This window comes from Garra rufa, chromosome 7 (genome assembly GCF_049309525.1).
Source record: "Garra rufa chromosome 7, GarRuf1.0, whole genome shotgun sequence".
Lineage (NCBI taxonomy): Eukaryota > Metazoa > Chordata > Actinopteri > Cypriniformes > Cyprinidae > Garra > Garra rufa.
The window spans coordinates 10832971-10858544 of NC_133367.1; the positions used below are offsets into that span (position 1 = coordinate 10832971).

At 33.3% G+C, this 25574-nt stretch overlaps 1 protein-coding gene across 1 annotated transcript in view; it reads right to left on the minus strand.

The window, feature by feature from the left end:
- The window catches only part of LOC141337911 (uncharacterized), a 536025-nt gene that overhangs the window by 472410 nt on the left and 38041 nt on the right, over positions 1 to 25574 (minus strand). The window contains exons 8-13 of the mRNA XM_073843487.1: positions 25422 to 25509; positions 24956 to 25151; positions 23065 to 24865; positions 14928 to 15098; positions 11890 to 12063; positions 10719 to 10889 (exon numbers count right to left, since the gene is read on the minus strand). Of these exons, the coding sequence (XP_073699588.1) occupies positions 10719 to 10889; positions 11890 to 12063; positions 14928 to 15098; positions 23065 to 24865; positions 24956 to 25151; positions 25422 to 25509 (2601 nt within the window). The remainder of the gene's footprint in view (positions 1 to 10718; positions 10890 to 11889; positions 12064 to 14927; positions 15099 to 23064; positions 24866 to 24955; positions 25152 to 25421; positions 25510 to 25574) is intronic.

The window sequence follows — 25574 nt, forward strand, 5'->3', positions numbered from 1 at the left end:
TACATAGAATCAATATAGAAACAACAGAACAATTAACTAAATTAAATGTCTATTTTCACATTTACAATAGATGAAAATCATCAATTCAATCAAATCAAATCATTTGTTTAACCTATTTCAGAGTGTAGTTCACAATTTTTAACTATATAAATATATTAAATGATTTATATTTCCCTAAATAAAAGATTGTTTCACAGCAAAGATGTCAAGAGTCCAGTGGTCCTGATCTAAACAGTGAACTTTAATCTGACTGTAACTGCTGTACAGTATAATGATACTAACTCTAGTTTCTCCAGCTTGAATTGGGGGTTCATCAGTAGATCACTGAGGTTTTTCACTCCAGAGTCTCCTAGTTTATTCCAGCTCAGGTTCAGTTCTCTCAGGTGTGATGGGTTTGATTTCAGAGCTGAAGTCAGGATGAGACACTGTTTCTCTGTAATACTGCATACACACAGACTGAAGACAGAAAAAGAAAGAACAATGACTCAGATCTATGATGATCATCAGCAAATGCTATACAGTCACTAATAAACCAGAAAAATCATGAAATCTTAATGATATGAAGTTTTGCAAACTTTTTTTGACAAATAAATGGTGATATCTGTGTGCAGGTAACATGGAGAAAGACTACACATTGTTCATAAAATATACTACAAACTATACAAAAGTTATAAAGGTATGCAAATGTTGAAAATCAGCAAAATTACCCATTAAGACGTGAGCTACTTTTCCAAGTTATGAAACTTCACTTGATAACATTAACTATATTAGTTAACATGAACTAATGATCAGGCACGCGCAGAGGGGGGGGGGGGGCGGAGGGTGCTCGAGCACCCGCCCCTTTTGCTCAGATGCCAAAAGTGCCCTTCTGTCAAAGGTCAGCTTTTTTTAAATTATTTATTTATTTTTTTTATGTAATGCAGGGCTCGCAAAATCGCTTTTCAAGTCGGGCTACCAGAATGTCTCACCGGCTGCCCGACGGACCATCGCAAAGTAGAGGGCACCTGCAGGTCCTTAAAAACTCCTCAATTTAGTTGTATCAAATTTAAGGCCATAAAAAGTTTTAAATATGATAAATAGTATAAGAAAATACTTAATTATAATTTAAGAGGTCTTAGTTGGGGACGGAAAGACGAGAATCGCGATAGGGCTGGATTAATCTTCGAAAGGCAACGATTTCATTGAATAAATATGCATGCTGTAGATTTCAAAGTCAAAACGCAGCACTGATGTCTTTATATGAATGCATCTGAAGGGAACCGACTGTCCTCAGAAACATGTCATTGTCATTTTCATTTATTGCCTGATAAACAGCATTAATGCTGATTTGTATACAGCCTTTTCTAGGGAAACCGTAATATGTCAGCGCTCTTAAAGCGCCCCCTTGTGACAGAGAGTGACTTTTTCTTTTACACATTTTTCAGCTCTTTATGGTCAAATTATTGCAATAATCGACCTACGTTGTTATGAAGCAAACACAGTTGTGTCAAAGAAGTTAATGTGCCTTCTCAAAATCTAAAAAAATAAGACAGTAATATTTATGTTTTAAATAAATACAATAAATGATATACTCAATTTATCCCTTTTAATGGTATAAAGGCTGAAATTCCATTGTATAAGATATTTTGTTTTGTTTTGTGTGAAGCTGTATCTGAATTATAAATCATGCCATTTTATGCCTTAATATTCTACCGTACATTGTCAAACCCTACTCATTCTGTTCGTTTTACTTCTGCGGCTCTTAAAAAGGGTCACAAATTGCCTTAAATTGATATTTAAAATATTTTAAATAGTGAAATAAAATTCCTTCCTTAATATGTTTGTTTTATTTCTATACTCTGCAGTAAAGCCTGTTGTCTACAATCTAACAATACAATACATCAGGGACCACATATAGTTTCAATAGTGACCACTCAGAGTTTAATATAACAGCTGTTCTTTATTATTGTGTTTAACAGAGAGAAGAAATCTTTAGGTTTGACAATTTAATACACAACAATTTCTAATCAAAATAAATAGGTCCAAGGAAAATATTTTTTATCTTTTAAACATTAAAATGGTCTTTTATGTTCCGTTTCTTAACCAAAAAGCCAAAAATACACTGAATTTTTTTCTTTTATGGCAAAAATCATTAGGATATTAAGTAAAGGTCATGTTCCATGAAGATATTTTTTAAATTTCCTACCATAAATATACCATAAACTAGTAATATGCATTGCTGAGAACTTCATTTGGACAACTTTTAAGGCGATTTTCTCAATATTTAGATTGTTTTGCACCCTCAGCTTCCAGGTTTTCAAATAGTTGTATCACAGACAAACATTGTCCTATAACAAACCATACATCAATGAAAAGCTTATTTACTCAATTTTGAAAAAACAAAATACACTTATGCCTGGTTTTGTGGTCCATGGTCACATATCAGCAAGGAATGTGTCACAATATACAGTACAGTATTGCTGTACTGATGTTTTGAGCACAGCCCTATTTATGGAGCCCCTTTTATAGTGAAAAAAAATATTATTCTGTTGTTTGAGTCCTGAAACGCAATTAAAACTTCAAATAATGCATAATTTGTCTTATTAATGACATTGTTACTTGTTACATAAGTAACTGGATGCCTACAATGATGTGATGGACCCGAGGGGCTCTTTAATGCCTTCTTTCAGATGCCCTCTGCACGGCCCTGCTAATGATGAACAACTAGCATTTAATAACGTTAATGTAAGTTTCAACATTTACTAATAGTTTAAAATTCAAAATTTGTCTGTTAATTAGTAAATACACTGTGACATAAACAATGATTTATTATATAAACTAACATGAACAGATTAATAAATGCTGTCAAAATATATTTAATAGCTAATGTTAACTAATGAAATTTATACTGTCTACTATTGTCATAAATCACTTTATTCTCACAGATCAATGTTCAAACATACTGTAGACTAAACAATTACAAGTCAACAACAAAGACAGTTTGCTTATAAAATATTATACTTTGCACATGTGTTTATTTAATGAATAAATGTATTTCCTTAAACTGAAGACAATTCAAATAAGTTTTGAAAAGGCAGTTGATTTGCTTTAGTGCTGCACTGATCAGGACATTTGAGGCAGATACTGATCACTGATTCTAAAAATGCTCAATTTACAGTATATGCTGCACCAAAATTAGACATTTTATATTTTGTCGAACACAAACTCTAAATTAAAAGCAGTTATGAAAACAAAGTTGTCAAAACAAAACAAAAAAACTACAACTTACTAAACACAGAGTGCTCCATTAAATAATAATAATAATAATAAAAACGTGTATATATAATATAAAAAATACACAATATCAATAATTTTATAAATCCAAACATTTTGTGAAAAACATTATTTTGTGGGAACAAATAAAAGTGCAGCACAAAAACTGGTAAAATGTTACTCATTGCTATTTGCATTGTGGTTATAAAAGGCATTTATGAAAAACAATATATTTCTACATAAATATAAATACTATAAAATTGAAAGTTCTTTTTTTAATGAGGCAGCAACATATGATAGACAGAACAAAACAAATACAGTGCAGCACTAAACGTTTACTGATTGATCTTGGAGAGAGTTTTATCAAGCTGACTGTTGTAACTGAACGTGATCAGAGTTTGAATTGAACAGAGAATGACTGACAGACGCAGCAGAGAAAAGAGTTTACATTAACTTTATTGTAAGGCCTTAAATATTCATCTGTGTCTCACATTAAGCTCGAATAGCTTCAGAAAACTTGGAACATTGTGTTTGTATGCCTTTTGTGTGGCTTAACAGGAAGACAGAACAGTTCACACAATACAGGATTTAGATCAGCCCTGTCTGACCATTACACCCGATCCAGCAACAAATAGTAGGATCTTCACATTAGTGGCTCTTTGTGATGCTGAGAAAAACTGCTCTGACTCAAACTAATGAGGAAATATGATCAACTACAATAACAGTACTATTAAAAGTAATGTAAGATTTGAACTAAAGCAGCAATACTCACATCAGTGTGTTGAGTTGACAGTGTTTTTCCTCCAGTAGAGCAGAGATCTGATTCACTCCTGTGTCTCCTAGTTCATGTTCACTCAGATTCAGCTCTCTCAGGAGTAATGGGTTTTTACCCATAATTCCAGTCACATACTGACAGCCTTCATCTGCAGCAGGACCCAAAAACCTGCGGAAGAGAAGATGAAGCAAGCAAAATTAATTTAGTTCTGATTTAAAGGTCCATTGCATTACAAATACATTCAATACAAAAAAAAATTAAAAACTCTAAAACGAGATCTAGTAACTGCAAAACTTTTCTTTAAACATTTAAATACACAAATACATAAATATTTGAAAATGAAGTCTGTTCAGTTTACATATACAGAGTGTGCAATTACAGTTTTTCTCAATTGCTAAAACACTAAAACCCATTGGCTGAACAAAGTTCTCAGTTGCCTGACCTCATTTAGCTAATTGCACAGTCTGTTGTCAATACATTAAACCATTTCACATGTTAAAACACAATTTTCAGATCACACTTAGACTTTTCAGCAAAACTCTAAACACATTCTCATTCTCAAAACACATTATGCACTCTAATACACATATCATCCATACTGGTAAACACAAGTGGCAACAATCAAATACAAATAGAGAACTAATGTCATTGGTTAAACACAACCACTCAAAATTGATGTTAACTTTTTCAAATGATGTGACACAACCAATATAAGCCAGTTCAGGTTGGAACAGATTGTTGAAGATGGGAAGGAGAAAGTCTGAGAATGGATAGAAGAAACAATGTGAGAGGACGAGGACGAGTGCTTATGCGAGGTGGGTGACGAGGAAGAGGAGGAGGGCAAGAAAGATTGTATTTGTATAGGTGAGGAATCATGTCAGGGCTGGATACAGCGCACAAGAGGCTTCTTCCCCCGTTCCTCAGGAAGGACAACATTGCTTGTGATGTTGGCAAAGTGCTCTGGCCTGACTCAGCCCAAACACAAGAGGAAGCCTATTGATCACATGTTTACTCCTTTGATTTTTGTCTTTTGTACACTGTAGTACAGTGCATTGTAGGCTGTATACTGCCAAATCAACAAATTGTATGGGCCTGAACTTTGAGATAAAAAATGTACTTCTCCCTGAGAACTATATGTTTTGAACAATGTGTTTTCTATTTTTTGTTTTATAGTTTACTGACTGCTTGATAGTGTATATTATTTTGCTTACTTTGTTTATGATTTGAGAGCAGTGCTTGATTTTGAACACAGGTAAAACTGTTTTGAGGCAAAAAGTTCCATTTTGCAAGAGGAGTAAGAGGTTTTGTAAATGGTGCTTGAAGATGAGGTTTTGTGTTTAATGGTTTCAGAAAATGGAGCAAGGTTTCAGAAATTGTGTTTTAGCAATTGAGAAAAACTGTAAAGGCCTCAAGTTCTTTCAGAAGGAGTGAGAAACATCAGCACAGAGAAAACTAGCTAGTGAATCTGAATGTTTTTACACCAAGGGTCTGCGAGTAACACATTTTTAATTCTCTGTATGTATGTGCTGTTCATGTGGCAGAATTGACAATAAAGCAGACTTTGACTTTGATCATCAGTTCAACAAAACCTACAGCATCTGATACGATCAGTCTGATGAAAAATTGTCCAGATTATTGTATAGCTAAAAACAAAAATAAATTACCCATTAATTTCTGTACCATTATTTGATCAGGTCTCACCTCAGTGTCTTGAGTTGACAGTTTGGATCCTGTAGTAAATGATTGAGCTCCTTCACTCCTGATTGTCCAGGATCATTTCCTGTGAGATCCAGCTCTATCAGGTGTGAAGGGTTTGATCTCAGAGCTGAAGCCAGAGCTTTATAACCTTCTTCAGTGATCCTGCAGTTTGAAAGCCTAGAACCAGAATGAAAATGTCACATTCAGATGATTAATCAGTTATTCTAGAAATGACCTAAACTATGTGCAAATGTCTTATGCCACTAGTATTTTCACCAGATAAAAAATGGTTTAAAGACATCTTTTGCTGTAGTGTGTCAGTAGGAAATATCAGTTTACATTACAGTTAACATTCATGTTGCCATTAATTTTAATAATAAACCAGTGAGATTTTTGTTTGCACAAGGCAGAGGCGGACAGTAGTGAAGTTAAAGTACTCTGCTATAGAAGTACTCTTCACGTTTCTGTACTTTATTAGAGTGTTTTTCTTTAGAAAACTTTACTTCAAAATATTCCAAAGCATAATATTGTACTATTTGCTGCACTATTTTTCATATTAAATATAATTTAATACTTAATTACTTTAGAAATCTATTACTTTCCTACTTTTACTCAAGTAAAAGTAATTTAAATATTTACTTGAGTACAAGTTAGTACTACATTTTTAATGTTCTTAAGTATTAAGGGTAAAACTAACAACAACTTTTAATTTACGAAATAGTTTTCCAAAGAAAAAGCTTACTACAGGTACTTTTTAAATTTACTTGAGTAAATCAAAAATACTTCACTACTGTCCGCCTCTGGCACAAGGAGTCTGACAACAGCCAGTGCTCCACACAGAGATCTGATCTCATCATCATCAGTCCGTCTGGAACAGAGGTTGCGTTAGACTTTTTCGTTGTCTTTCATTTTGACGGACAGGGCCGTAAAAATTCCGTCATAAATCTATTATTACCCGTCATTTGAATTTTCATATTATAATAATAAATTTAATTGCTTTTATTTTTGTTCAAATTTTCATTTTTAATAATGAACCTACAATGCAAGCATACTGTATAGGTTTTTGCATTTATTTATGAAGAGAACAGGTGAACAAAAACTGCGTTAGTTTTCGTGTTCAATACCACTCTCAGCAGTGACAAAACAACAAAACATGCTAGGGCTGGGTAAAAAAATCGATTTCTCGATTTGAATAGATTCTTATTTTTATAGACTAATATTTCTTAAATCCCAATCGGTTTTTAGGTATATGCTGTTTCCCAGGTAGCCAGCGGAATCGGGCCGATTCTAAGAACATTCCCGGAATGTTCCCAGTAGGTTCCAAGAACGTTCCCCTAACCTAAAGGGAACACTCTAGTTACGTAAAGAAAATTTTCCTTGATAACCAATAGGGAACGTTCTATTTATGTTCCTAGAAGGTTCCATAAAAGTTCTCTGATGGTTCCCAGAACGTTCTCCTAACCTCTTCACTCCGGTACCGCTTCTGCACGTCGCGAAGTAAGCAGCATGGAAGGTGGACGGATGTGAATCTCAATAATCATTACTACACACCATGTCTTGTTTCAAACAATAGTTTAATCACTACAGATAATCAGAGCACATTTAACCATCATAAGGAGCATTAAATGAGACTGGATTATGATATACCGTGTTAGATTTTGTTAATGTAAGATGTACAAGTACCAAACCATAAAACAACCCAGATTTTGTTTATTAAAGCACCAAATAACATGACTTCAACAAAATATTCGATTTTAAAAATGTGTATATTATTTTTTATAGACATTAAAAACGTCTAAAGACTAAAAAAAATCTTTTTTGTTCTAGATAACGTGCTCTGAGTGAACACTAAAGCGCATTTGCCTCCAACTGGACAGGGATGGGAACTACAGTTACAAATTACAATAGATCACCCTCTGTGTGGTGTATTCCGTCAAAGTGACGGACAGCCTTCAGATTTTTCCGTCACTGATTAAAACATTCCGTCAATGACGTAAAATTTTCGGTTAACGCGACCTATGGTCTGAAATGACATGAAGAAACAGAACAAACTGAGACCGACTGACTAAAGGCCTTCACACTGAATTCAAACATTTGGCACAATGACCCTTTTGAATTGAAACAATAGATCCCTATGGAGCTATTAACACCAGACGCAATCATTCACAAGGAACCTCTCAAATGTTATTACAAGAACATGATGATGGTTTAAATGAGTTTTTAAGCCAAAAAAAAAAAAAATTGAAAACATTTTCAAATTTAGCTTGATGCTAATTGTGCTTCTATTATATTTTAAGATGTATTATTAATCATTATAGATGGTTTGTGTTTCTGGTGTGGAACCAAACTTTATTTATCTCAGTTTAATGCTGTATATTGAGCAGCAGATGATGTTAAATCCATATACGATAGACATATCTAAGGACAAATGCATTGCATTAGCAGAAAGTGATCAAATTGAAAGCACCACTCGTTAGAAAGTTGAAGTCAGTGACATATTAGAGTCAAACGTGTCTCATTTTCTCACTCCACATTTAAAAAAAAATGTTTTTATTTGGGAAATAAAGTGTTTTGGTTTAAACTGTTGAAGTGATTTTCATCATTTTGATTCTTGTATGTGAATGTTACTGACCTCAATCTCTCCAGTTTACAGTGTGAATCCTTCAGTACGTCACATAAGTCATTCACTCCTGTGTTTGTGATTTGATTCCAGCTCAGGTTCAGTTCTCTCAGATGTGATGGGTTTGATTTCAGAGCTGATGTCAGGATGAGACACTGTTTCTCTGTAATACTGCATCTCCACAGACTGAAGACAGAACGAGAAAGAAGAAAGATCATAAAAAACAATATTAATTTCACTTTTCCTTATTCCTCTCTGTTCTAGCTCATACTAAATTGAATAACGCCTCAAACTTTGTATTACTAGCACTTCCTCTGTTTATTTGCCTCTTTAATGATTTGTTTCTTGTATTCCTAAACTTTAAGTTGCTTTGAATTAAAGTGTCTGCTATACTTAATTGTGAAAATTTAAGTCAGGATGAGACACTGTTCTTCTGTAATACTGCATACACACAGACTGAAGACAGAAAGAGAAAGAACAATGACTCAGATCTATGATGATCAACAGCAAATGCTATACAGCCACTAATAAACCAGAAAAAATCATGAAATCTTAATGATATGAAACAAACCAATGTGTCTTGCAAACTTTTTTTGACAAATAAATGGTGATATCTGTGAGCAGGTAACATGGAGAAAGACTACACATTGTTCATTTAAATATACTACAAACTACACAAAAGTTATAAAGGTATGCAAAGGTTGAAAATCAGCAAAATTACCCATTAAGATGTGAGTTATTTATCCAAGTTATGAAACTTCACTTGATAACATTACCTACATTAGTTAACATGAACAACTAGCATTTAATAACCTTAATGTAAGTTTCAACATTTACTAATACAGTTTTAAATTCAACATTTTTCTGTTAATTAGTAAATGCACTGTGACATAAACAATGGTTAATTATATGAATGCTGTCAAAATATATTTAATAGCTAATGTTAACTAATGAAATTGTTACTGTCTACTATTGTCATAAATCACTTTAGTCTCACAGATCAATGTTCAAACATACTGTAGACTAAACAATTACAAGTCAACAACAAAGACAGTTTACTTATAAAAATATTATAGTTTGCACATGTGTTTATTTAATGAATAAACGTATTTCCTTAAACTGCAGACATTCAAATAAGTTTTGAAAAGGCAGTTGATTTGCTTTAGTGCTGCACTGATCAGGACATTTGAGGCAGATACTGATCACTGATTCTTAAAATGCTCAATTTACAGTATATGCTGCACCAAAATTAGACATTTTATATTTTGTCGAACACAAACTCTAAATTAAAAGCAGTTATAAAAACAAAGTTGTCAAAACAAAAAAACTACAACTTACTAAACACAGAGTGCTCCATTAAAATAATAATAATAATAATAATAAAAACGTATATATAATATAAAAAATACACAATATCAATAATTTTATAAATCCAAACATTTTGTGAAAAAAACATTATTTTGTGGGGAACAAATAAAAGTGCAGCACAAAAACTGGTAAAATGTTACTCATTGCTATTTGCATTGTGGTTATAAAAGGCATTTATGAAAAACAATATATTTCTACATAAATATAAATACTATAAAATAGAAAGTTCTTTTTTTAATGAGGGAGCAACATATGATAGACAGAACAAAACAAATACAGTGCAGCACTAAACGTTTACAGTATTCGCATCTGATGTGCAAAATGATGCGCTTGAAGCAACACAGAGTCACAGCAGGCAACTCTTCACATTAAAAAGTAACAGTTTATTAAGCCTTTTCTTTTAACAATTTCAGTTAATGTGCATCTTAAAAATGTATATTTATAGTCTTTGCTAGCTGTGTTTTGTTCTAACAGACATCTGGAAACATGATTTAGAAACAACAACAAAAACAGCCATATATATGCAAAATCATAGACATTTATCTACAAATAAAGTATAATAATGGGAACACTGATTGATCTTGGAGAGAGTTTTATCAAGCTGACTGTTGTAACTGAACATGATCAGAGTTTGAATTGAACAGAGAATGACTGACAGACGCAGCAGAGAAAAGAGTTTACATTAACTTTATTGTAAGGCCTTAAAAATTCATCTGTGTCTCACATTAAGCTCGAATAGCTTCAGAAAACTTGGAACATTGTGTTTGTATGCCTTTTGTGTGGCTTAACAGTAAGACAGAACAGTTCACACAATACTGGATTTAGATCGGCCCTGTCTGACCATTACACCCGATCCAGCAAGAAATAGTAGGATCTTCACATTAGTGGCTCTTTGCGATGCTGAGAAAAACTGCTCTGACTCAAACTAATGAGGAAATATGATCAACTACAATAACAGTACTATTAAAAGTAATGTAAGATTTGAACTAAAGCAGCAATACTCACATCAGTGTGTTGAGTTGACAGTGTTTATCCTCCAGTAGAGCAGAGATCTGATTCACTCCTGTGTCTCCTAGTTCATGTTCACTCAGATTCAGCTCTCTCAGGAGTAACGGGTTTTTACCCACAATTCCAGTCACATACTGACAGCCTTCATCTGCAGCAGGACCCAAAAACCTGCAGAAAACAAGATGAAGCAAGCAATATTAATTTAGTTCTGATTTAAAGGTCCATTGCATTACAAATACATTCAATACAAAAAAAATAAATAATAATAATTCTAAAACGAGATCTAGTAACTGCAAAACTTTTCTTTAAACATTTAAATACACAAATACATAAATATTTGAAAATGAAGTCTGTTCAGTTTACATATACAGAGTGTGCAATTACAGTTTTTCTCAATTGCTAAAACACTAAAACCCATTGGCTGAACAAAGTTCTCAGTTGCCTGACCTCATTTAGCTAATTGCACAGTCTGTTGTCAATACATTAAACCATTTCACATGTTAAAACACAATTTTCAGATCACACTTAGACTTTTCAGCAAAACTCTAAACATATTCTCATTCTCAAAACACATTATGCACTCTAATACACATATCATCCATACTGCTAAACACAAGTGGCAACAATCAAATACAAATAGAGAACTAATGTCATTGGTTAAACACAACCACTCAAAATTGATGTTAACTTTTTCAAATGATGTGACACAACCAATATAAGCCAGTTCAGGTTGTTTATGATTTGAGAGCAGTGCTTGATTTTGAACACAGGTAAAACTGTTTTCAGGCAAAAAGTTCCATTTTGCAAGAGGAGTAAGAGGTTTTGTAAATGGTGCTTGAAGATGAGGTTTTGTGTTTAATGGTTTCAGAAAATGGAGCAAGGTTTCAGAAATTGTGTTTTAGCAATTGAGAAAAACTGTAAACTAGCTAGTGAAACTGAATGTTTTTGCACCAAGGGTCTGCGAGTAACACATTTTTAATTCTCTGTATGTATGTGCTGAACATGTGGCAGAATTGACAATAAAGCAGACTTTGACTTTGATCATCAGTTCAACAAAACCCACAGCATCTGATACGATCATTCTGATGAAACACATTGTCCAGATTATTATATAGCTAAAACATAAATTACCCTTTAATTTATGTACCATTATTTGATCAGGTCTCACCTCAGTGTGTTGAGTTGACAGTTTGGATCCTGTAGTAAATGATTGAGCTCCTTCACTCCTGATTGTCCAGGATCATTTCCTGTGAGATCCAGCTCTATCAGGTGTGAAGGGTTTGATCTCAGAGCTGAAGCCAGAGCTTTATAACCATCTTCAGTGATACTGCAGTTTGAAAGCCTAGAACCAGAATGAAAATGTCACATTCAGATGATTAATCAGTTATTCTAGAAATGACCTAAACTATGTAAATCCTTAAACATAATTATATTTTATTCCTTATTCAAATTAACTAAAACTTAGTTGTAAAGCAAAATCTGACAAATGAACATTAAATTAAAGTGTTAGATATCAGTTCACTTTAGTATGCCCAGCTTACAGTCACTTTTAAGATTGAACCTTCTGATGCTCCTAATTTGTGAGGTACACTTGTGGTCGTTATGGTCAAAAGTGACTGATTTTACTGAAAATAAAGCAATGTTACATTTCAGGTGTTCAATGTAATACATTTTTGTTCTGTATAGTACTGTGCAAATGTCTTATGTCACTAGTATTTCCACCAGATAAAAAATGGTTTAAAGTCAGATATTTCTATCTTTTGCTGTAGTGTGTCAGTAGGAAATATCAGTTTACATTACAGTTAACATTCATGTTGCCATTAATTGTAATAATAAACCAGTGAGATTTTTGTGTGCACAAAGCAGAGGCGGACAGTAGTGAAGTAAAAGTACTCTGCTATAGAAGTACTTTTCACGTTTCTGTACTTTATTAGAGTGTTTTTCTTTAGAAAACTTTTCTTCAAAATATTCCAAAGCATAATATTGTACTATTTGCTGCACTATTTTTCATATTAAATATAATTTAATACTTAATTACTTTAGAAATCTATTACTTTCCTACTTTTACTCAAGTAAAAGTAATTTAAATATTTACTTGAGTACAAGTATGTACTACATTTTTAATGTTCTTATGTATTAAGGGTAAAACTAACAACAACTTTTATTTACGAAATATAGTGCAATAAAAAGTATAAAAGTAAAACTATGCTTTGGAATGTAGTGAAGTAAAGTTTTCCAAAGAAAAAGCTTACTACAGATTCTTTTTAAATTTACTTGAGTAAATCAAAAATACTTCACTACTGTCCGCCTCTGGCACAAGGAGTCTGACAACAGCCAGTGCTCCACACAGAGATCTGATCTCTTCATCATCAGTCCGTCTGGAATGACATGAAGAAACAGAACAAACTGAGACCGACTGACTAAAGGCCTTTTCACACTGAATGCAAACATTTGGCACAATGACCCTTTTGAATTGAAACAATAGATCCCTATGGAGCTGTTAACACCAGATGCAATCATTCACAAGGAACCTCTCAAATGTTATCACAAGAACATGATGATGGTTTAAATGAGTTTTAAGCCAAAAAAAAAACTTAAAAACATTTTCAAATTTAGCTTGATGCTAATTGTGTTTCTATTATATTTTAAGATGTATTATTAACCCTCTGGGGTCGACGGTCACCAACCTTCTTTTTTTTTTAGATCAGGGCAAAAGACACTAAAAATACTCTGTCGGTTTCAGTCATACAAATTAGAGCGATACATCATTGGAAATGGTTAAGTGTGTACTTTTATTTGTGCACACTCACAAGAGCAAAAGAACGCTGTGATTTTTTTAGAATAAAGAAAAAAACTGTGATTTCTATGTTTTCTCTGTCTCCGCGAACTGCTTTTAGAAATGTGTCACTTAAATCATTCAAACTCAGTGAATACTCGCCACACAAACAGAAGAGTGGTATCTACAGAAAGCTTGATATGTATGCTTTTAAAACAAAGTAAGTTTTATCGAAAACAAATATATAGTATCCTGAATATATACTATAATATATAATCATTATAGATGGTTTGTGTTTCTGCTGTGGAACCAAACTTTATTTATCTCAGTTTAATGCTGTATATTGAGCAGCAGATGATGTTAAATCCATATACGATAGACATATCTGAGGACAAATGCACTGAATTAGCAGAAAGTGGTCAAATTGAAAGCACCACTCGTTGGAAAGTTGCCTCGTTTTTTCGCATCGCACTCAGTATGAAACGGCCGTGACAGTGTGTAAGGTTACCTTTCCTATAGAACAGGTCTATACCTTATTCCTTTATTAAAATGAGGCACTGCAGATGAATAGGGGGAAAAAACAACTAATAGTTATCACCTCACTTCACCTCATCAAGTTGATTGAATACATTGATAATTGCAAACATTTTTTTGTATTGCAAGTTTTCTAAAATTTTTAATATTTAATACAATATGGGGTAATTTGAATACATTTCTAGTACAAAAATCTAAGCACTGGATAAAGTCAGTGACATATTAGAGTCAAATGTGTCTCATTTAAAATGTTTTTATTTGGGAAATAAATGGTATAAAATCCAGCAAATTATATGAACAAATCCCACTGTAAAAACCTTCAGGATATAGACAGGAATAAAACTGTAAAATCTAGTGTGTGTAAGTGTTCCTGAAGTGGAGATTTATGGCTCAGTGTAGAAGAAAAACTAATTTAGACAAAAAAAAGCCTTTAAAAATATGTATTGTAATTGAAATCTATTGACACAAATAAAGTGCTTCAAAATAAAGACTTAAGTGTTTTTTGGATGGTTTCTTTCCACTAGCCTGAGAAAACACAAAAATCCCCAAATCTCAAACTTGACAGGTGCACGAAAAAATAATTTTTTGGCCTGCAGTGTCTCTCTCCTTGATCACATCAAATAGCCCTATGTTATTTATGTTATTTACACAAAAGTATGTAATTTCTGTCTCTACATGGTTGTGCATTTACAATTCTCCTCTGTATTACGGATGGAGGAGTTAAGCCTCGATGCACACACACACACGACAAACCAAATTAGAAAAAGAGCACCATGGCAGGTGTATATATAAAAAGTATCTCTATGTACAACATACAGACTTGTTCATTATCTAAATCTGGTTTTCACCTTATGTTTTTGTTGAGCTCAATTTTGGTCTATTGTCACACAACTTACCTCAGTATCTCCAAATGACAATTCATATTTTCCAGTCCAGTGCAGAGCAGCTTCACTCCTGAATCGTGTAGATTATTATTGCTCATGTTCAGCTCTTTCAGACTGGTATCTGATCCAAGAACTGTAGCCAGAGCTGAACAGCTTTTGTCTGTTAAGCCACAATCATTTAACCTATGACGGAAATAAGATTACAGATTCATTAGATTAAATACATTTGCTAAATACAAATAATAAATAATAACAGTTAATCTACAGCTTTAATTACAATGAAATATACATTTAAAAGTGTTAGTTCCATGGTTTCAAGGAAAAGCATTACTAAGTGAATTCTGATTTAACACTTAATCATTCCGATTATGTGCTCAACACTGGCTGTAAAACATGATGTAAAAACACAATGCTCTTTACAATGTGCTCACAAAAATATGCACAAAATTGTTGGAAAGCAACTGCCTATCAGCGGTTACCACACTGACCCAGTATGTGGTACTACTGGTACTACAGAAAGGCTTGAATTAAACATTAAAATGAATCACAATCAATAGGTAGCTGATTATCTGTTGACATTTACTGCACACATCTGAGTGGACATTTGATGGATTAACCATCATCATTTAAAATACTTTTCTCAAATGTCAAACCTCAGCATCCCTGAACAAAGCACTTTCTGCTACTAACCAGAGCATGTGAGTGAAGAGGAGCGGTGTGAAACGCATCTTAATATTCCGCCCTGTGCGTATGCACTCCGCTCAGTAGGGCTGCACGATATATCGAATAATTATCGTTATCGTGATAACAGTATACGCGATATTGGTATCGCAGAGAGTTGCGATAAATGACGTTTAATTGGTTTCATTTCTTTACAAAACTTTTCACAGACTGCTGATGTAGTGACAGGTTCGCTGTTCTCTCCAACATTACAACCATTTAAACTTAATATTTATAATATTACCTTTAATGAAGATGTGAGATATTAGAAACCGGACTTTTTTTTTTTTTTTTTTTTTTTCTCTCAACTATTTTTTTTTTTTTTTTTTCGAACATAAACATAAAACAAATAACAATATTAACAAGTAAAATAAAAAAAATAAAAATAAAAAACAAACAATTTATAATAATAACATAAAACCAACATGTCCGAAAAGGAGTAGGATGAAGCATAAGCTTATTAAAACCTACCCCTTCTCCACTAATCACTAAACATTCAGTTTTCCCTGATATACATATTTACATAATACCTATCTACAAAAAAAAAAAAAGAAAAATAAAAAATAGATAAATTATGTAAACAAATACATTACTTACAGAAAACACCCAATTGCTCAATCCCTTCCTCCTCCCTGTATCTTTTAAAAACTAACCTCGGTTCCGGATCTGCCCAAACTGCATTGCAATTAGGGGTGAGTGATATAACGATTTTTTTTATTGTGGACAGTTCTCCACAATCGGCTTTTGAAGAAATATACTATATTATTTTGTCTTACAGCGCGCACATTCTGTTTATTCTGTCTCAATATAGGCTACTATACAACGCGGCATACATTCACATCAAATGATAACTCAGCGGCAGCTCCACTGGGGACACTCTTTTCAAAATCCCGTTTGTGTCCTCCCAATTTCAAATGGTTTTGTTAAAGTAATCTCCTGTATTGTAGAATGGACGCACAGCGCTGCTGAGAGTTTCGCACGGTCGTTGAAACGAAACAAAAGTAAAACATGCATTCAAATACAATTTAATACCCCACGACGTTTAAGCCCCGTTCACACTAGCAGCGACTTCTGTCGCTGCATATCGCCAGAGGTTGGCGATGAGGTCGCTATTGGGCGTTGTCATTACTGGTTGCTTAACGTCATTGTTGATGGCAAATTAGGTTTCTTGCCGCCAAATACAAACACTTGAGGCAAAAGACTGAATATAATATAAATATACACTGAATCCATGCATACAAACAAATATGAATGAGAAGGAGAGAGTACATTTTCCATTACATGCGTTTATCTAAGGCAAAAATGAAAACGCTGTTCCGTCTGGATCACATGAGCACTATTTTCTTCTTTCCTATTGGCTGTCACTCCCAAAAGTTGTTCTTCATTTGCATAAAGTTGAGAGATTCTGAACTTTGTCGAGTCGCTGGACACGCCCACATCCGGTCGCCAGCGGTTGCTCATGGCTCATGGCTACATAAAATATCTATGCTGTCATTAGTATGTGGGCTATAATAAGTTGTGTAGTTGTTTATAACTCTGTATCATGCTTAAAAAATTCGGTCTCTATTTGCACTTTGAATATTGAAAGAGTAGCCTACTTTGATTATGGTTGCATTTATTGTCTACACTAATAAGAAAGAACTGTGTCCTTCATTTTTTATTTTTTTTGTTATTTAACTGTAGATTCTTTAAAAATGCAGTGGTTGTCTCTAATTTAAATGGCTGTACCTATAATAGAGAAAAAAAAACATCTTGTTTATGTACTCATATTACTATTCATTCTTGTCCCTTGCTTAGGGCGTAAAATAAATACATAAAAAGGGCTTTCAGAATCAGCCCATTTTCTTGTAAAACATCTGCAATCAGAATCGACCATGAAGAATCAAGATCTGTTTTTTTTATGCTCTTAACATTTTGAAGTTTAATAGTAAACGTTTAGTTTAATAGTATTTTTTATTATTTAATTTGTTTAATAATATTTATTTCTATTAAAAATAGAAAACAAACAGGCAAGGAAATATTTTGTTTAAAAGATGCTCTTGTGTATGTTACTTGTAAATAAAAAGTAATGTTTGTAAGCAATTCATTTGTGTTTGCAGGTCTATGGTAACAGCAAACCAGAAATCAGAATATCTGCAGAGGTTTCAAATCATTCATAGTGTTTCAAAGTCTTAGTGTTTGCAACTTACTTGACAGTTTTTTTTTTAGCCTAAATTAGATTTACAGGATTTTAGAATTTAGGCTACTTTTAATAAGACTAGACAAACTATTGCTTATTCCACAGTAGGGATGTTCATTTTCGGTTATTTTTCGATGCTTGTTAACCGATTATTAACCGTTAACCGCCAAGATTATTTTAAATTAGAAATTAATTAAATTAGAAAGGATAAGTGTCTGTGATCACACAGTTAAGCAATGCTAACTTGACAATAAAGACTTTTTATTATCATAATAAAATATGAGTGAGGTTGCCAGGTTTATATAATACATATTTTGTTGGCATTCAAATACATCTTAAAACACAGAAACATTTGGATTTGTGTTGAATGAGAGACCCAACATTATAGTTTCAGTTTCGCTTTAGCCTACATGAATTGGTTTTGGCTTGTAGTTTATTTAGCCTAGCTTATATTTTTCATTCTTATTCTTTTCTGAATACTGTTAAACTGAAAGGATGTGTTGTGGTGTGAGGGGAACAACAATAGCCTACCCATTCTTAAAGTTTTTGTAAGCATTTAGCTTCTGCATTAGGCCTACTTCTGAATGTAATAATAAAATGTGACTTCGAGGCCTACACGATTTATATTTATTTTATCACAAAAATGCTATTTTATATCAATTTAACCATGCAGAAAATAATTTTTTTTATATTTTGATAAATTAATGAAACATTGCTAAGTGTATTAAGCGAGTGTAATCTTCAGAAAGGCGCTCTCCACTCCAAAGGAAATTAGACTGCTCCACTCCTGCTCGCAGGGTTCTTACACCTTTTCCAAAGTAAAATTCAAGCACTTTTCAAGCACTTTCAAAGTGCATTTTTTTTTAAGATTTTCCAGCACTCTGGTAAATTACATGTTCGCATACATGAGTTCATTTTAAATCAGATGTTATTGTGCTAATAAAAAACAACTGTATGGATTGCATATAACACTGCCTAATATAAATAGCCAACATACAGTATACAAATTACATAATTTAAAATATTTAATAAAATTTACAGAGTATCTGCAGTATTTAAAAAAAATTAAAGGCTTTTTAAGACCTGCACAAATAAAAGTAATACTGTATGAGTGGAGTAGGGCTGTGGTAACACATTAATGACTGGTATAAAATGACTGTAAAAAATATGATGCTAAACTAAAATTCGTAAAAAAAAAAAAAAAATAAATAAAAAAAAAAAAAGTGAAGCTTTTTCACAAATACATTTCAGCCTAAAATTACTAAAATGTAATCAAAAATAAACTATAATATTATTAACAAAATTTAACTAACCCAAATGAAAAAAGACAATTTTTTAAGCATAGAAAATCAGATAGGAGAGTAATTGTCAATTAAAAAATATTTTCAATTCACAAATATCAAGGACTTTTTTTCACTATTTACAGTGTATCTGCAGAATTTTTAAATATCATTTTAAGGCAATTTATGACCCTTTTTAAGAGCTGCACAAGTAAAATGAACACAGTATGAGTGTGGTTGGACAATATACAGTAACATATTAAGCCATAAAATGACATTATTTATAATTCAGATTTTCACAAAAACAAAACATCTTATACAATGGCATTTCAGCCTTTATAACTTCAAAAGGTATAAATCAAGTATATAATTTATAATATTTATTTAAAACATAATTATTACTGTCTTAATTGTTTAGGTTTTTAGAAAGCACATACCTTCTTTCACATTTACAACACTAATGTGTTTGCTGCATAAAAACATGGGTCAATATTTGTAATAATCTGACTAAACTGAAAATTCGCAAATTCATTCTGTCACAAGGTGGCGCTTTAGGAGTGCTGAAATATTACCGTTTTCCTAGTTACGGCTGTACACAAAGCAGTATTGAACAGTCGTTAACTTCAGATACTTTCATATAAAGACATCCTTGCCGCATTTTGACTTTGAAACGTGCAGCGTGCATATATATTCAATGACGTCTTTGCCTTTTGAAGTTTTATCCTGTACTATCGCGATTCTAGTATTTCTGTTCCCAACTCTTAAACTTATAATTAAGCCTTTTCTTATACTATTTAATATATTTAAAACTTTTTATAGCCTTAAATTTCATACAACTAAATTGAGGTGTTTTAAGGACCCACAGGAGCCCTCTACTTTAAAATAGTCCATTGAAACATTTTGGTAGCCCGACTAGAAAACACAACAGCCCCGAGACATCGGGCTGGCGATTTTGTGAGCCCCAAATTCTCGTTTTAAACATAATACGTATTTGACGTTTTCAAGCCATCGTGGACTGAGTAATAGGCTCCCGGTATATTTTATCTGCTGCTCTGTTCCATCAGCATAACAAAAAAAAATAACTATTTAATATGAAAGCAAATTAATATGAAATTGATGCATCTGCATATTCAAGCACTTTCAAGCACTTCATCCAAAATCCAAACATTTTTCAAACCTTGAAAACACTACATTAAAATTTATAAATGTTATAATTTAACAAGATTTTCATGATAGTATACACTGTGTGCATAATTATTAGGCACGGTGATATTGTGGTCATATTTTTTTTCCAAGCACATTTGACCAATTCCAAACCAGATCAATCTTAATAACTACTATTCATTTCATATTTAATTATTTATAAGTGAAATATAATTGTCCATGAAGGCTGGAAGTGAAAAACTCCTCATATTCAGGTGTCCAGAATTATTAGGCACATTTTCTTTTACAGATAAAATGAGCCAAAAAAAAAAGATTTACTTCAGACTGAAAAATCAAAAACTATTAAATGCGCATGAGAAGGATGCAATACTAATGCAATACTGGAATTTGCAAAGTTAAGGCATGACCACCGGACAGAAAAACGCTTGTTGCGTCTGCATTGTCAGAAAAATATGTGGAGGAGAAAAGATGCATGATAATTCCAAAGATTTACGATGAAGAATTAGTTATGAAACCATCGAACCATTTAGTCTCCAGTGCCACCTTTTTCCAGAACTGCAACCTACCTTAAGTCTCCAGAAGTGCAATGTGTCAGGTTCTCAGAGACTTTGCTTGGGCAAAAAAAAACTAAAAAATGACTCAATTAATAACAAATAACATTCTGAAGTGTTGTGAAAAACATGGAGACTGATTTTTTTTTTTATAGGCTTTATAGACAGATGAGTTGAGAGTGGCTCTTAAAGGACCAGCACCACATCCTCTTGCAGCACCTTTCAAAAATATATTTTCCAGAATCTGGCAGTAAGCTTTAACCCTTGTGCATTCAAAAAAAAAAAAAAAAGTTACACATAGGTGCAAAATGGACAAAATATGTCCATGTCCAAAAACTGCCATAAAAATATGATTTATTAATATTTTTTCCCACTTTCACTGATGTCAATTTTTTAACCAGCATCTGTTCTATCCATAGATACAAAACATTCATTAATTTTCAGAATTTTAACCCTTTAAATTTTGGTTTGTTTACATAATGCCACAGGTGTTTTTTATGAAAAAATGAAAAATAGTAGTTAATTTCCATATATTAAATGATAAGCAGAATTTTTTTCTTTACTTATTAGCTTCTTGGGTGTGTCAATGAAGAACAACAACATTAATTTTGAGGCATTTATATTTTTTATGTAGTGTCAGATTGTTAAAAAAACTAACACTTAGGGCCATAATGGACAAAAATATCCATGTCAAAGAACTGTCATAGAAATGTTATATATTAATATATTTTTTCTACTTTCACTGACTGTTGTTTTTCATCAGCATCTCTTCCAAACATTAATTCATTTTCAGAATTGTAATGCTTTAAAAGCTGGTTTCTTTCCATAATGCTGTCTGTCAGTGGGCAACACTAGCTCCAGAGATTCCTCTGCTGAGTAACGTCTCTTCATCTGGCAAGCAATGAAATGACCAAGCCCTCAAGCACCAAATAATGTATAGGTTTTGCTTTGTGAACAAAGTCTGGACTGTGCGAACACTCAAACTTTGTATAAAATCTACCAGACTAAACAATCAGTGTTTTCTTGTGGTGAAAACAAAAACAATGTGTTTAAGGGCTTCTGAACTTCTACATCAAATTCAAGCTCAGATTTTATTTCAGTACAAAAACAATAACAAATGAAAAAGTGCAATCAAGGAATAAGATGTGTGTTTGGGTGAAAAAGAAAAGTCTTCAATGCTCATTAACCTTCTTTGACCTTATTCCTAGTTTTCACATGGCCCTGTGACCCTGCCAAGGGTGAGACTCATATATGGAGTGGGATTTTTGATTGCCAGTACAATATCATTTCTTTCAAACATATTACACCCATAAAAAAATTTAGTAAACACATGCAAACCACACTCTGACATCCTTACCAACATACCCACACAATTTTAGCTGCATTATTTTTCCAATTGACTCTATAATAGGCTATAATATGCATAAGCAGAAAACACAAAAAGTGAGTATTTCTTTCATATGCCAAATTTGAAAAAAATGGCACGATCTAGTAAAAATGGTAAAAATTTAAAATTTGAAGCCTTTCCGATAGAATGAATGCCTATTAGCAAATATTGCATAATTTTAAAGTCAAATGGCCCTGGGTTAAAAAAAATGCAGTTTTAATGGGTTTCAATGTGGACATTTTTGTCCTTAAGGTCCTGAGTGTGAGTATTTTTTGTACGGAGGGTAAAATCGATTTTTTGAATGAAATGAGGGTGAAATATTAAAATTTCAATAAAAATACACACCTGAGCCACGATTTATGCAGATGGCATTAACAAAGACACACTTAAAACAAAAAACAAAACTGAAATGGACAAAAATGTCCACAAGGGTTAAGAGTTCATTTTGGTCCATCTCTGCAAGACAGACATTTCAGGACAGGAGATGGACTAAAACTGAAGTCCCAAAACTTACTGCCAAATTCTGGAGGATAAACTCAAAAGAGAAAGTCTCTGAGAAGCTGACACATTGCACTTCTAGAGACTCCAGGTAGGTTGCAGTTCTGAAAAATGGTGGCACTGGAGACTAAATGGTTCCTGATGGTTTCGTATCTAATTCTTAACATTAATTCTTACTTTTTTGCAATTAACATGCAACTTTTTTTTCTTCTGCCTAATAATTATGCACACAGTGTATATTTCTCTAATTTCCCACGCATTTTCCAGGACTAAAGAAAATCAGTAATTATTTTTAAGAATATTTTTTCAGGTTTTCCAGGATGCATGGGAGCCCTAGATAAAAGATGAAAGCAAAAAATGATTAACTTACAGAGCTCTTTTGGAGGTTTTGATGACTGCTGATAATCTAATGAGACACTCGTCTGATTTCTTGAATTTCTGAAGCTCAAACTCCTCCAGCTCCTCCTCTGATGTCAACAACACAAAGGCCAAAGCAGACCACTGGGCAGGTGAAAGATCAGCAGATGAGAGACTTCCTTTGCTAAGGTGGGTCTGAATGTCTTTCACCAGAGTTTGGTCGTTCAGTTCATTCAGACAGTAGAACAGATTGATGGATCTCTCTGGAGACAGATTAGCTTCCAATTTCTGCTTGATGTACTGAACAATTTCCTTTTTGCTCTTGTCATTGTCATTTTTCTGTGTCAACAGACCCTGTAAGAGTCGCCGATTGGACTGGAGTGACAAACCAAGGAGGAATCGAAGAAAAAGATCCAGATGTCCATTATCACTCTCTAGTGCCTTGTCCACTGTAGTCTTGAGCAAATCAATCATGGTTTCACTTTTGAAAATAAATATACTTTTCTTTTTTATGTTTAAATGTGCATAAAGAGCTGCAATAAACTCTTGAATGCTCAAGTGAACAAAGCAGTACATGGTACCAAGAACAATCCCAGTTTCCTCCTTAAAGATCTGGGTACACATGCCTGAATACACTGATGCCTTATAGACGTCAATACCACAGGCTTCCAGATCTGTGTCATAGAAGATCACATTGTTTCTTTCCAGCTGATGAAATGCCAGTTTCCCCAGTGAAAAGATGGCATCTTTATCCCAGGAAACATCTGGTGTATATTCTCCATCATACTTTCGTCTGCCCTGCTGGATCTGAAATCTGAGGAAGTGTGTGTACATTTGTGTCAGAGTCTTGGGAGTGTCTTCAGTATTTGAGTCCTGCAGTGTTTTGGAGGCATCATCAGCCTGATTGTTTTTCAAAACATTATTTCTTTTCTCCTCTAAAATGTTCTGGAGAACAGTGGCTGAAATCCAGCAGAAGACTGGGATGTGGCACATGATAAAGAGACTCTTTGATTGTTTAACATGATCAATCATTTCTTTGGCCAGATTCTCATCCGTGATTCTTTTTCTGAAGTACTCCTCCTTTTGTGCATCATTGAATCCTCGTATCTCTGTCAGCCGGTCGATACAGTCAGGAGGAATCTTACTGGCAGCTGCTGGTCTGGTGGTGATCCAGATGAGAGCAGAAGGAAGCAGATTTCCCTTGATGAGGTTTGTCAGGAGAACATCCAGAGAGACTGGTGATGAAACATCAGAACACATCTCATTATCCTTAGGGTTAACAGGAAGTCGACATTCATCCAGTCCATCAAGAATGAACAGTACTTTTTGGTTCCTTCTTGTAAGGTTCAGATTTTTTGACTCTGGACAAAACTGAGTTATAAGGTCCATCAAACTTAGTTTTTCTTTCTCCTTTAAGTTCATCTCTCTGAATGGAAGAGGAAATATGAAGCTGATATCCTGATTTTCTTTTCCTTCGGCCCAATCCAGAACAAACTTTTGCACAGAGACTGATTTTCCGATGCCAGCAACTCCTTTTGTCAGTACAGTTCTGATCTGCTTGTCTTGTTCAGGTGCTTCAAACAAATTTGTGCACTCAACCTGTATTTCTTTTGATTCATGACGTCTGGAAGCAACTTCAATCTGTCTTACCTCATGTTCAGTATTGACCTGTTCACTACAACCCTGAGTGATATAGAGATCTGTGTAGATGTTATTCAGAAGAGTAGAGTCACCTTGCTTTGCAATTCCTTCAATCACACACTGATATTTCTTCTTTAGGCTACATTTTAGCTGATGAATGAAGAGCAGCTCATCTAAACAGAAACAAAAATACAGAATATTTTAATCTTATTTTCTCTCCTACATTTATAAGTGAGTCTGGCAGATTGCCATGAGTCTCCTACCTTCTAGAGTATCAGCAGCTTCATCTTGCTTCATCTCTCTCAGGAAGTAGAGTGTGAGATCAAGAGCTGCTTCTTTGATACTGCATCTGTTCTCATTAAAATCCTTCACAAAGTATTGCACGTCCTCTTTTTGTAATATTTTCTTAAACTTGTCCAGTTCTTTCTTTAGAAATGTAATTATTATGCTCTCAAGATCCTACAAAGCAAGTAAAAAATAAATGAAAGAAAAAAATCTTCATCCATATTTGATAAAAACTAATATTTTTTAATAATTGAAAATGTTTGTAAAAATCAGTTTAAGACTAATGTTAATTAGCTGTCAGTATTAATAATACATTCTTATTTTATGGGTTATTAAAAAATAATGGTCAAGAAGAATTAGAAATAACATTTCTCTTGCACTATTATTCAATGACATATTTGTTTGTCATATTTATTAATTATTCATGAAGATGTGTTTCATTACCTGGAAAATCTGTAGGAAACTGTTTGTAAAGTCCTTGTGGTTCCTTTTAGTCTGGAAATCTGGATCTAAGGTTTCATTCTGAAGCCTGCTGCTCAATAAAATAAATCAAATTATTGCATTTCTGGGGAAATATGACTAAAATCTCTTGTAAAC